The sequence below is a fragment of the Centrocercus urophasianus genome, unplaced genomic scaffold (assembly GCF_019232065.1).
Source record: "Centrocercus urophasianus isolate 14NV4802_14NV808 unplaced genomic scaffold, USGS_Curo_1.0 seq_73, whole genome shotgun sequence".
NCBI classification, from domain to species: Eukaryota; Metazoa; Chordata; class Aves; order Galliformes; family Phasianidae; genus Centrocercus; species Centrocercus urophasianus.
The window spans coordinates 5,538,851-5,551,837 of NW_024885344.1; the positions used below are offsets into that span (position 1 = coordinate 5,538,851).

At 32.8% G+C, this 12,987-nt stretch overlaps 2 protein-coding genes across 5 annotated transcripts in view; one reads left to right on the plus strand and one right to left on the minus strand.

Moving 5' to 3' along the window:
* The first annotated feature begins 277 nt into the window (after positions 1-277).
* On the plus strand, positions 278-1,425 carry PMCH (pro-melanin concentrating hormone). The gene is made up of 3 exons (XM_042837802.1): positions 278-514; positions 856-1,057; positions 1,317-1,425. The coding sequence occupies exons 1-3, from the start codon at positions 278-280 to the stop codon at positions 1,364-1,366; spliced, it is 489 nt and encodes a 162-aa protein (XP_042693736.1). The 3' UTR covers positions 1,367-1,425.
* Positions 840-12,987, minus strand: part of LOC122170686 (PARP1 binding protein) — a 46,382-nt gene continuing 34,234 nt past the window's right edge. For 2 of the 4 annotated variants that reach the window (XM_042837799.1, XM_042837797.1), the window contains exons 9-11: positions 12,518-12,599; positions 2,705-2,855; positions 840-2,067 (exon numbers count right to left, since the gene is read on the minus strand). In XM_042837799.1, coding sequence (XP_042693733.1) covers positions 1,733-2,067; positions 2,705-2,855; positions 12,518-12,599 — 568 coding nt within the window. In that variant the 3' untranslated portion in view covers positions 840-1,732. The remainder of the gene's footprint in view (positions 2,068-2,704; positions 2,856-12,517; positions 12,600-12,987) is intronic. The other 2 variants (XM_042837798.1, XM_042837801.1) reach the window with 2 other exon arrangements.

Sequence of the window (12,987 nt, forward strand, 5' to 3'; positions counted from 1 at the left end):
TATCTTGCTGTTCTAAAAAGATTGAAAGAAAAAAATTATCCATGCTAAAGAAATGTTTAAGTAGTTCTAAACAATAGATGGGATTAGAAGGCTTATGCAAAGCCTTATCCTTAATGTGACTCATTTAAAAGACTGAACTCATCACCCACTAAAGGAGTTTCCATTCAGTCTGTAAAATATATAAAGTAGGCACAGATGGAGAACATGTTAATTTACACCTGAAAAGCTTAGAGTTTGAAAACTGCTTACCTTATATGAAAGCATTAAGTAATTAAGAATGTGTATCTCATCATATATGTTAATACTCTCTCTTTTTTCTCAAGGTTTTCTAATCTCAGTTTCAAAATCTCTGCAAAAAGCAGATGAAGATATGTTGCTAACTGCAATCAATCTAGGAAGAACCCTTCGAAATGGAGATAGAACTGAAAAGAGAGGAGCAGTGCCTTTGCTGAAACGTTATAAGATTGAGGAAAGCTTCTTGGATGAAAACGATGACAGAAGATTAAAGTTTTTTGTGAGTTTTCAGTTTTGCATTTTTTTAATCGCCTAAGTATTAAATTGAAATTCTTTTCATAGCCCTTTAGAAGACAAGTAATTTAAAGTAATGACTTGTTGGGTACAGGAAAAAAATCAGTTTAGGACTGAATGAAATTTTCTACCATAATTTCTTCTTATGAATTTTCTAATTTCCAGTTTTTAAATGTTTAATCTGGGCAGTTAAATTAAAAAATAAAAAATAATTTAAATAGAAACAAAAGTTTGGGGGGAAGAGCCTACGTTTCAGCATGTCTCTTGTTTTTTTTTTTTTTTTTTTCTAAAGGTAAACTGATAGTCCTGTTTTTCTTCTTAAAACAGGACACTGATTCCAGACATGATTTCTTAAATCATGGTGTACCTATCAGTGCAGGCAGAAAGCAACTACCTTATCTTGCAGTGAAGGGAGCCATTGCTTTTCCAGCTGACACTGAGATTCAGAATATTGAATCAATACAGGAAAGAGAGACAGTGGAAGAAGAAAATTCAGCTAAATTCCCCATAGGAAGGAGAGATTTTGACAGTAAGTACATTTTATTTTTTTCTCTCTTCTTTTTTTTAGATTAATTCTGGTAAGGTATACTTCAGTGTCTCTGAAACCATTTCTTAAAAGCACAGTTAGAAACTCCATTTAATATCTGGGATTTGTTAGTGCTATTTAAATCCTGCATTTCCAACTTGCCTCTACTGTAAACAGTCTGGGGGGTGGGGTGTAGGCATTAGTAGGCCATACAGAATTCTAGTTCTTTGCTATTTTAAACTTTCGCTTTATATTCCTGTAGTGCTCAGATGCATGCTGGGAAGAGTCTATCGACCTTGTTGGCAAGTCTGAAAACTACTGACTCACAGCACCTTCTTTGAAAAAGATTAAATATTTTATTGTGAGTTTAACATGATTGGAAGATATTTGTGTCTTAGTATTCCTACACATATGCATCTAACATTATTTTCATTATATTGCAATGTTGAGAGAAGCATAATTCATTACCAAAACAGAGCATAGTTGTCAATACTGATGTATTCTTAACAAAAATAAAAGATACCTGCATAATCAGACTTGTAAGTATTTGTCTAATTATACACACAAGCTATTTTCATTGATTTGAGTATGAAGAAAAGCAAATCATGAATTTCACCTTTTTCTTACAAAATCTCACTTCTGAAATGCTCAATAGACAATGCAGGTAAAAATAAAAAGTTACACTTTAAAAAATTGAGTTAATTTTGCCTGACCAACAATCAATTTATTCTTGCTTGCAGTTCTGTTGTTCTTTCTTTTTCCATCAATTTTGCTGTCCAATTTCTTCTGAGGGTTGTTTGAAGTCTTACGTTTCTTAGCATTTTTTGGCAAAGATATTTCACTTTCCTCATCATAGATAACTTTGTCATTATTCAAATCCATCTGTTCATTCTTGGAGTTCTTGTTCCTTGGCTGACAACTCAATTTCCCCATTTCTCTATAATTTTTACTCTGATGAACATTTTCAGAAATAGTTCCAAGCACTGGTATGTCAAGACATGAATTCATACCTTCTGTCATGCGAGAATATCAAAAACATATGTGAAGCAATAGAAGTTACCTGGGTTTAATTCATCTGTTTTCTATCAGGACTATCATGTGATTATTTTTTTATCAAAACAATTGCTTTATAAAGCAGAACAAAACTATTCTGGTCATTGCACTTGCATTTGCTACATATTAAGTATGCTGATATTTTAAAATTACTTTGCTCAAAAATAAGCTAAGGAAACTAAATTAGGGAAATTAATTTAAGCTTTTAGATATTAGAAAATATGCATAAAGGATTTAGAATATATATATATGATATAGCATATGGAGGAATAACCCAAACGATTATTTTCTTAAATATATAAATTTCAGTTAGCTTGCTTATGTCAAATAAGAAGTAACATTACACAAAAAGTATCACTTTTTTTTTTACCTTAAGATAGCATCAATACATGTGTTTCAAACAAATTTGAATTTTTAAGATATTAGCATTAAAATTTCAATGCAAAGGCATTTAGCTGGTCACAGTATATACAAAGCAATGAGACATCTATTTTTTTCTTGAAAACATACTTATACATGAATTTTACCAAAGCTTTCTTAGATAACACTTGAAAAATTAGATATCACATTCACATATTCAATTCCACAACGGCTTACCTGTGAAATATTTACCTTGCAAATGTTGCTTTGGTGCAGGATTTATGCAGGCTGGCATTTGTCTACTGCTGAGGAAGTGCTGATCCCTTATTTTACTCAGCTCATTTTTGTATGTACATGCAAACTGAGATTTGATTGAAGATTGCTCCATCTACCAATAATAATTCGTGTTAGCTTTACTTACAGAAGTAAAATACAACACCTGCAGGACTAGTAAAATACTAAATTTCCACTTTGTTGTCTCAAAAGTTTTACTAAAAAATGAGGATACTCACACAAAAAAAGAATTTATATGAAGTATTCAAAATATACAAAAGTATACAAAATACATAAGTTTTCAAGAATACTTACAGCAGTAATAGTGAAACACTGCAAAAGTAATATAAATTAGCCTTCAATATATTTATGTATAAAACTTCTATATAAAATATTATTTCAGATCTCTCTGTGTTAACCTTCAGATTTTGCAATTAATCTCTAAAATACAGGCGTACTGTACACTGATGTCAAGTGCCACATTTGTCAAAACATGCATTGCCAAAAAGCTACAATGGTGAAGAACATTACTGTATCTGGTTCTCTATGTTCACCGCCCTTTCCTAGCTTTGAAAGGAGATAATCTAGTCTTATGGCCCAGGCAAATCAAAATATGTTGTTCAACTACAAAAATTGTGTGAAAATTTTAATATAGTCAATATGTTTACTGGAGTTGGTGATTCCAGGTCAATCTTCCTCAGTTTACACTTAGGTTACAGTTTCTCTGACTATCACTTACTCTAATTCCAGGGCCAAACTTCATACTAGCTGGCCAATTCATCAGAAATGTTATAGAGTCTGCAAGACAATTTGTGCCCTTGCTTCCTTTTGAAAGTCTATTAAATTATTTAAAATACATTGAAAGTTACAGCAGGGATTAGGATTTCTAGCTAATAAATCTGTTAAAATGTCCCAGGTGAATTCTAATAAATATGAGCTGAATGAGAAATGCTGCGCAAACATCAGCAAAAAGAAAATACAGTAAACGTTGTCACAAAATAAATACTGGTTTTATTTTTTTCAGTTGGTTTTGTTGAGTAGGAGGTTTGCAGGCACTTTTAGGATTTAAAAGTTTGCATTATACTTTCCTTCTATGCACAAGCATGTTTAAATACTCTATTTCCAAGATTTCACTTCTATAGATCATTTTGTTCCAATTCAAACTTTCATATTCAAACAGAATAACAGAAAAGAATACATGGCTGGAAATCTCATTTCACGGGGGTCGCAAAATTCAGTCACAGTTTATACCACTTTCATCACACACTGCTTTCATCCACGTAAAGTAATAGACTCTAGCTTTTAGAGGTAGCCTAGTATCTGCATGATACTGCAGTTGATCAGGTGAATATATTTGCTATCTTTTATTTACATAAACATGGGTAATTCTTACTTAATGTGCCCATATCTGTACAGTCTCACTGAAAGATTCATTATAGTCTTCTCCATGTGCTACAGGGGAATTTCTGCTCCAGCATCCAGAGCACCTTATACCCCTCTTCACTGACTTTGGTGTTTGCAGAGATGTTTCTCTCACTTTTCTCATTCACTTCTTACAGCTACCATGCTTACCCTTTCTTAAATATGTTACCACAGAACTATCACCAGCATCACTGATGAAGCCAGCGTTGGCCAGTGTTGGTTTTTTTTATAACTGACTCTGCCCAGCATGCGGGCAGCTCCTGATCTCTTCTCATAGAGGTTACCTGTAGCTCAGCTGCTACACAAAGCTTGCCATACAAACCCAGTAGAGAAGGATGAAACTATACCCAAAGACTCAGAATAAGTATTTGAAACTGCACAAAATGCATGTAGTCATAAAAGATTAGTATCTTTTTTTAACTAAATGTAACATCCCATTTATATAATGTTCAGAACATACATGGCTTAATTTTTTTTAGTTTAGTATTACTGTATTATTATGCTTCCTGGTTTTGCTGTTTCTCCAATGCTTCATCATAATCCTCTAAAATTTACTCGATCCTCAACTTTGTATTAAATGATACACATTATGCAACAATAACCTGCACACAAAATGCTATCACATTCGTATTGCAAGAGGCGAATAAGATGCATTTTGTACTGAGCTAATGAAGATGTAATAAATACAGAACCAAAAAAGCCCATCAAGCAGTCAAGAAAGCTTGACAGTTAACATTCTATAAACAATGAATTATTTTTTGGACATCAGGGTTGTTGTTTTTTTTACGACACCCACAAGACATTTAATGAACTTAATTTTCAGGGATTAGAAAATGTGGAATCAAAGGACCAAATGCTGAAAAAAATTCACAAACTCATCTGTCTGTATTTCAACTGCACTGAAGCATAAAATATGCCTCAAAATTTTGCGCCACATCACATGCTACTCAGCCATTTACAAGCAAATAAAGTACATAAAACTCTACCAAATAGAACTGTTTCAGTTGATCCTAGTACTAAGCTAAAAGGTATATATGAATCAAGACTGCAAAACTAGACTTGTTAAAGCAAACCTCCCAGTTGGTGTAGGAATATAAACCTGCTAGTACAACAACTGTACTACACTGAGTTAGCAACAAGAAAATTCTAATAGCCCGAAGGCAGAACAAAACAGTGTGAGTCTACAGCTGAATCAAAAAGAAAAAGAATGTTCCTTCAAAAAAAAAAAAAAAAAAAAAAAAAAAAAAAGACTAACTTCAAATTTGATTGAGTAACACATAATAAATGCTTTCAACAACTTGGAAAACTCTTAGAAATGAGTGGTTTTGTACATTAAATTCCCCAAACTCTACTGCTTTGAGGGAATCCACATCACCAATCCAATAACCAACCGCTCTGTGAAAGTGAAAAGATGTTGGGAATTCAACTTCCTAAGCAAGTAGCTGCACATAAGTAGGGTGAAATGAACTAAGGCTTGCTGTCCCTGTTCCTCTACACAAGCAAGATGGATATTTCTGTTACACCTATACATATAGGTGTACACACACATAGAAAGAAATTCTAATGAATTCCAGATATAGGGGTTTACTGTTACTATTGTTTAGCTGGAAGAAACTACAACAGCATATAAAATATCCTGTGTTTAGCACATGTAGGTCAGATAGTAGTCCTAACAAACAGAATATGTAGAATATTCTCCCACCTTAACTTCTGAACCTAAAGATTTTCAGTTCATTGAGATGCCAGTATAAAATATTCACAGTTATGCAAAAAATTAATGGTGCGTGGTCTATTTCTTTCTAAAAGTTAGTTGATAATCTATTCCAGACCTCCTTCACCATCTGCATACAGTCAGTACTGCCAATACTTAGTCAGTAAGAATGTTAAGATTTGGGTTTTATATGCTGGAATAGCTTAATAGAATTTGAAAACCTACATCAGTAACAACAAACACATGTTTTTATTTTCCAGCCAAACAATTAGAATACTATTTGGAAGAGGAAGAGAGAGATAAAAAGTAGAGAAAAATGTATTCTCTGCATCTTTACTTGTTTTCTTTCAGAAAACATAGTAAAGGTAAGTTGAAAGAAAGAAAGGAAGTGTTAAGGGAAGAGAAATAAAATATTAAAAAAAAAAAACAGTAAACACAATCATCAAAATAAGGCATCATATTATTCAACCACAAAAAAACCATCTTGACTAGTAGCTCAGGTAATAGCAAGCTTTTATTTTACCAAATCTGACAATTCTTTTAGCATGACATTCTACCAATCTTCGCAATCCTAAATTAACTTACTACTGTTTTGAAAGCATTCAGCCACAAATTATCACACAACGGTTTCAAGAGTGCTCATAATTCACAGCTAGGGATCCTTAGAAAGTTTTTCAGGTGTCTTGTAGTAATAATAACGGTATTTCCCCCAGAAGTATAGTTTATCAAGTACCTGATGAAGAAAAACAGCCTGTCTTTAGATCTTTTATTGAACATAATCTATACCTCCCCTTCCTTTTCTCCTTCAGGTTTTCATTTTTTAGCTCATTTCATAACCACCAAAACTACTAATCAATTTACATTCCATAATTACATTCCAGTCAGAAATTTCATTTTTACAATAGATAATATGTCTGCCTGAGATGGATTATTTTCTCTATTGCTATGCCTTTTCTACCCATAGTTACAATGGGCATGCAGAAAACTCTTGATAACTTCCTGTTGACAATTTTCCAAGTTAGAATTTATTTGCACTGGAATCACAAACAGGCAAAACAATTTTCTCAAGTAACAGCATTTAGGGAAACTAAGCAGTGAAAAATAACATCAGTGCTTGAATCTAGAAATTAAATCACTTTGTATAGGCATGAACAAGTCACATGAGAAAGGCAGAGTGGAATTGTTTGCTCTGTGGAGTTTTTTTCCTTGGGAGGATTTCTATACACAGTGAAATTACAATGAATATCAAACATGCCAACCTTTGTTAGAGTTTTATTCAGCCACAGATTGTTTTAAAACTAAAACTACAGTTATGTTCCCAATCAGAGGAAAACAGTGTTTCAAATAGGAAAGGTGGTCTCCTGTTACATTAAGAAAAAAAAATAACATGCCAAACTACTGAAAGTTCTTGCAGCTGTCATGGAGTAAATGTGTTAGCAGTGTAGCAGGATTATTAACACAATGCATTAAAAGGCTGAAACAACCTTCAATTTCCAAAATAATATAAAAATATGCTACTCTTTCACATATTGTATGCTTATGGCCTAATAGCTTTTGTTCCTTCCTTCATAATTGCTAATGTTCACACCCAAAGTCATCAGTTCTATCCAGTACAGTGTTTTACCTACCACTTGAAACGTCAGTTTATCTTTTGAGGTGCAGAGGAAAAACTAAATCTTTATTATGCATTCTGTTTATTCCCCTAAGTTGATCTTTAACCTAATCAAAGGAGGTGATTATTACAATCATTCCATTCCTCTCACACAAAAGTAATTACTACTTAAATAATACCATTGCATTCACAAATTGTTAAACAGTAGGGTTTAAAATTAATTTAAGTATAATTCAAAGTACTAGACATAAGTTTGGAATACCTCGTTTTAGATAAAGTAACTCTCTCTTGTCTAGTTAAGTGGTCTATTTTCTTTTATGAAGCAGAAACTGAATGCAAGAAAAACTGGCTGCGAGAGACAGAAGTGAATAGATATTCTGTGGGCCTTTCTGAATTAAATATTTTTTTCCACAAAATACCACTCGCCATTAAGATACTTCCCTTTAACAGTGGATAGGAAATTTGAAACACAACTCAATCACCTCTCATTGGAAGATGAAATTGAATTTCTCGTTATTACTCTGACTTGTTTCTGCTGGAGGGAATGAAAAGGTGAAACATACTAGATCTCCAAACTTCTTCCTCTTCAAGGAACTGAGCACTAGCATTGCCTTCTAACAAATGCCTTTATAGTTAGGGAATATTTTTGCATCTATTCCAGTATCTAATGAGGACTGCAAGAGGAAATATTTCTTCTTCACTGTTGCCAGGCACTGGTTTTTGGAAAACGGAAATACTCATAGAGTTACCTTATTTTTAAATGTATTACAATTCATAGCTACCTGCTTACTTTTCCCACTTTCTTTATTCTTAGATACAAAACACATGTGCACTACGTTGTGCTCCATGTTTAAATACTGATCTGTCGTTCTTTGCAATTCTTCAGATGTGAAAAGTCAGTTCCTATTATGGAAGGAGGGGATATCATTTTTATTTTTATTATTCCTACTTTTAATTTAGTGAAGTATCCCTTTTTCCCATTGCTTAAGGGATTTTCCCAAAATTCCTTATTCAACATACAATTCATGATGGGGCTCAGCATATAACTAAGCTAATCATCACTTTCCCTCAATATCACAGTAAAGAAAACTTTTATTGCAAATTATTACAAATCCAAATGGCTGATGGTGAGTTAGCACTGTAGGTTAACAATCTGACCATGTCAAAAGAGGCAGCGTGAAAAAGAGCCCTCATGACAATTTTATGGAACTAATGCTACCATCACATAAGAAATTTCTCAGGAGAATCGGTGACATTGAAAAGAAGCATCATATTTCTACTGTATAATTCAGAATCCATGTACGTTATCTCTTGTGAGTCAATTTTGAAATCTGTGTGTTATGCATAGCAAAATTTACAAGTACAAATTTTAGAGGCAACCTGTAAGTTATGACTTCATACAACAATTTTGGAATGTGAAAACTGATACTCAGCATAAGAAGGTGATAAACAGTAATACAGCGCCTGAGATCTATGGTCAGGGACAAGGAATTCATTGTACTATGTGCTGCACAGTAAGGACAGAACAAGAAATATTTCTACCAAGGGACATTACAATCTAAGACAAGAAATATATGGATTCATAGGGAAAGAAATCCAAATTAGTCATTGTAATGGGCATCCACCTCAATACATAAAACTGCTAAATTTCGAGGAGAGGTTGATTTAAAGGTACTGAAAAAGCTTTTAAAAGAGGATAATGAGCTCTGCAGATACCCATAGCAAATCTCTTCAGCTATAAGAAATAGTATAAAGCAAAAAAATTGAAAGAACCAGGCTGAAAATTAATAAACCAACAAGGAAAATTGGTACCGTAGGCTAAATGTAAGTAAGAACGTGTATCTCAGAGCAGCAAAATAGAAATAATCAGTGTGGCTAAAGATACGTTAAAACAAGTAGTTTGTATCTACTACCACTTAACAGATTGATATGCAAACAGAAGAATGGCATTTACCTTCTAAATGCTTTGCTGTTCAACAGCTGTCAGTCTCGGTGAAGATAGGCTAAATCTGCACATATCATCTACCAAGTCCAAGAAAAATATACCACTGTGATCAAAAAGCAAGCTGAATCTTTAATGATTTATAGTCAAATTGACATATGGATAAAGGAGAATATATTCTACAGTTGCTATAATGCAAAAAAGTAGCAGATAGGGTACTATTCTCAAAGTTAAATATATTAAGACAGACAGACATACTTAAAAGAAGTTTTTTATAGAAGAAGTTACAAAAATTGCTAGTTTTGACAAAAGAGATACTTAGGTTACATATAGATTTATGAATTATTCATACATAGCTGATAGCTGAACTTGTTTGTAGATGTATTCTTCCACAAAGAAGGTAAGAAAAAGAAGGTATGATCCCAAATGTCTTCTAAGTAAGAAAAGAAAGGGGGAAAAATACGTAAAAGAAACACTGTAGAAATTGTAAGAAAGGCTACCAGGAACAGACAAAAGAAGAATAAAAAAGAAAATCTACATCTTCTGTGAGAGAATGGAGATCAAAGATGAAGGTTGGAGAATTATCTCTGAGTTTCAGCTGGAAAAGTCATTAGCTGTTTTGGTAACAGCAATTTTGATTAACTGATGGGAGAAGCAAGACTAAAGAGAGCATAGGAATACCAGAAGAACAATCTCAGACTTTACAAGCATATAGTATAGTTTGGATGGTAAACGTTTGGCTAATACCCAGAAAACAGAATTGCAAGCAATGTGAAACATTCAGGCAATGTGAAATAGTCTGGGTAAGAAGACTCTGTACTGATACATATTTGCACTTACATTTTGTACAACATTATTTTTTATTTATGATTTTTCAATATGGAAAAACATCTTGAGAAAGCTGGCCTCAGTTCCATGCAGTGTTTTTTTCTCACTGATACGATAGGATACATTGGAAGAAAGCCATGAAGAAGACTGTTTATGATTACAAAAGACAGTTCGGCAGCCCCAGTGTTCCTTTAAGACATGAGCTGTGTTGTTCCAAGTGGCCTTTTAGTTAAAAATTAATCACATTCACCTTAGCATCCATTCTGCTGAAGTAAAAGTGAGTCAAATCTTACAGGTTTAATCTACAAAAAACTGTAGGTAATCTTTACAATTGAATGTTGTACTAAGGAACATGGTGGGTAAGTATTGGTGGTGGATGGTTGGACTAGATGGTCTCAGAGATCATTTCCAATCTTGGTGATTCTGTGATTGTTCTATGATCTATGATTGTTCTAAGGATAAACCACAGACTTTATACCTGTTCCTTGTTCTCCTTGTATTTTGATTTTCTTAAGATAAAAGGTAATTTACATTTCAACATAGTTGTCCTCGTTTATAATGAGGGCACATTGTGAGTGTCAATATCAGTTTTAGAAGTAGACTGAAAGACTTCAACAAAGACTGGCTAAAAATAATAGATATTTCATTCTATTTTGCTACAGACACATTCTGTGTCATCAATCACAGTGAAAACAAGGCTGAAACAAAAGTCATGGAGAAAAAGTCACTCCTTGTATTGTGTTAACAGGGGATATAGGAATCACAATATCTTTCTTAGGCAATATAGAATCAATTCAGGAGGCTGTCATGATTAAATACCTTCGGTAAGAACTACAATTTACATAGAAATTCTCTATAGAAGCTAATCTCATGTTTTTGATTAGCAAAAAACTATTAAAAAAAAAAAAAGAAGAATGATTTCATAACAGGAATCAATCTCAGGTTTCATATTTTTGATAGTTTCTGTGAGAAACTTTGTATGTTCCTGGTAAAGATCCAAAACTTGACAGGCAATTAACTTTAGACTTTCTTTTGTGCTTTAACACTGAACATAACTTCATGAACCCAATTACAAAACCTCAGTTCAGACAGAAAAAACTGTCTATTTCAATGTATTATATAAATGGCATATTACATTTTTGCTATTTGATGAATAAAGCTGCAACTTAGGCTATTTATAGTAAAATTATCATGAATATCATTTATCAGCTCCAATCTTTTCAAATGTTTTCCCATTAGTTTCGAGGTAGATTTCACCTTAACTAGTGCATGCATCTAAAACAACAGCCTCACTCCTCTACTTGTCTAAAAAGCATATTCTGTGCAGAATCAAAGTATATTTAAAGCACTTGTTGGAGAAACTGACAATAATTTTCATTCTAATTCCTTTCAATCACTTTCTATTTCTTATACATGTAATACGTAAAAATTCCCTTCATCTTCACTGGCAGAGATATATTTTCCATTGTGCTCTACCAAAACTAATCCTGATGGCCTATAAAACTTGTTTCCTTATTTACATACTAATTATGTTTTCATCTGTTGTCATAACTAATTTTGTAAAAACTAGTCAGTACTTTCATTTAGTTCTCTGTTGAAATGCCATGGAAGATACATAGTCTGTCTCTGTCTACAGTTCCAACATTAAAATTTGACAATTTTGAGAAAAAGAGATGATGTAAAATGCAATTTTACGAAGGGTGTAATTTTCAGAAACACTGAAGTTGTTCTATTAAATAGAGCCACTTACAATACCAGTATACTGTAATGTTTTATTTCCCCTAGAAAATAGCAAGCATTACTGCACTTTATTGTATGCATTTTATGTATACAATAAGGGAAATGTAAATGAAATGTTACAAACAAATAGCACTCTGAAAAAAAACCAACAGTTAATCATTACTTTAGAATTGAAATCTGGTCCCTCTTTTCAATCTTATTTTTCCTTTCACATGCCTTCAGATTTAATCCTACAGTCCTGAGATGCACAGAGAGCTAATTTAGGAGATATAGATTTATGCATTACATTGTCATTATGAGATCTTCACAACTAAGTATTTTTAGTAAGCTTAAAGACTTTTCTGGAGTATTGCACGTTCTCATTCAATACGGTTTGAGTTAGGCCATTAAGCACAAGGTAACCAATTATTTACCTACTGAATACCATCCAGACAAATATTCGAAAATTTTATCACGATTATTTTCATCTTAGCATTACTATTTCAGTGCATCCATATGTGTATAGCACATTCTGTACAGTACCTTACTTATTTTTTCATCCACAGACTTCTGAATACGCTGTCTAAGAGGTTTTGGAGCAGATTCTTTGGACTGTGCTGGCGATCTATGTTCAAAAGAGATATGAAGTATTCAGAACAAATAAAAATTTATTTAAAAAAAAATAATAATAATAAAATAAAAATAAAATAAAAAAATAAAATTTATTTTATTTAGCTCAATTTTTTTTAAGTTCCATTTTTATGCGGCACTAAATTTCTGCCTGCCTTTTCAATGTATTTAAATTGCCAAAATATGTAATTTCTACATGTTCCCATCTATTGCATTTTTACGGCTCATGTGTTCTCCTTATGACCCATAGTGACAAAATCCTCAGCATCCCACTTTTCCAAAGCCTGGTGCTTCCTCAGGATAAGTGATCAGTTAAATCATTGCTGCCTCTCCACTCTATGGATATATTAACTTATTTTTCCAACAAAAATTGCTTTGAAAGA

Coding starts and splice junctions, on each gene's coding strand:
- PMCH (XM_042837802.1), top strand. CDS start 278: ATGTGTATCTCATCATATATGTTAATACTCTCTCTTTTTTCTCAAGGT. Junction 515..855: donor ACAGAAGATTAAAGTTTTTT/GTGAGTTTTCAG, acceptor TTCTTAAAACAG/GACACTGATTCCAGACATGA. Junction 1,058..1,316: donor AGGAAGGAGAGATTTTGACA/GTAAGTACATTT, acceptor ATATTCCTGTAG/TGCTCAGATGCATGCTGGGA.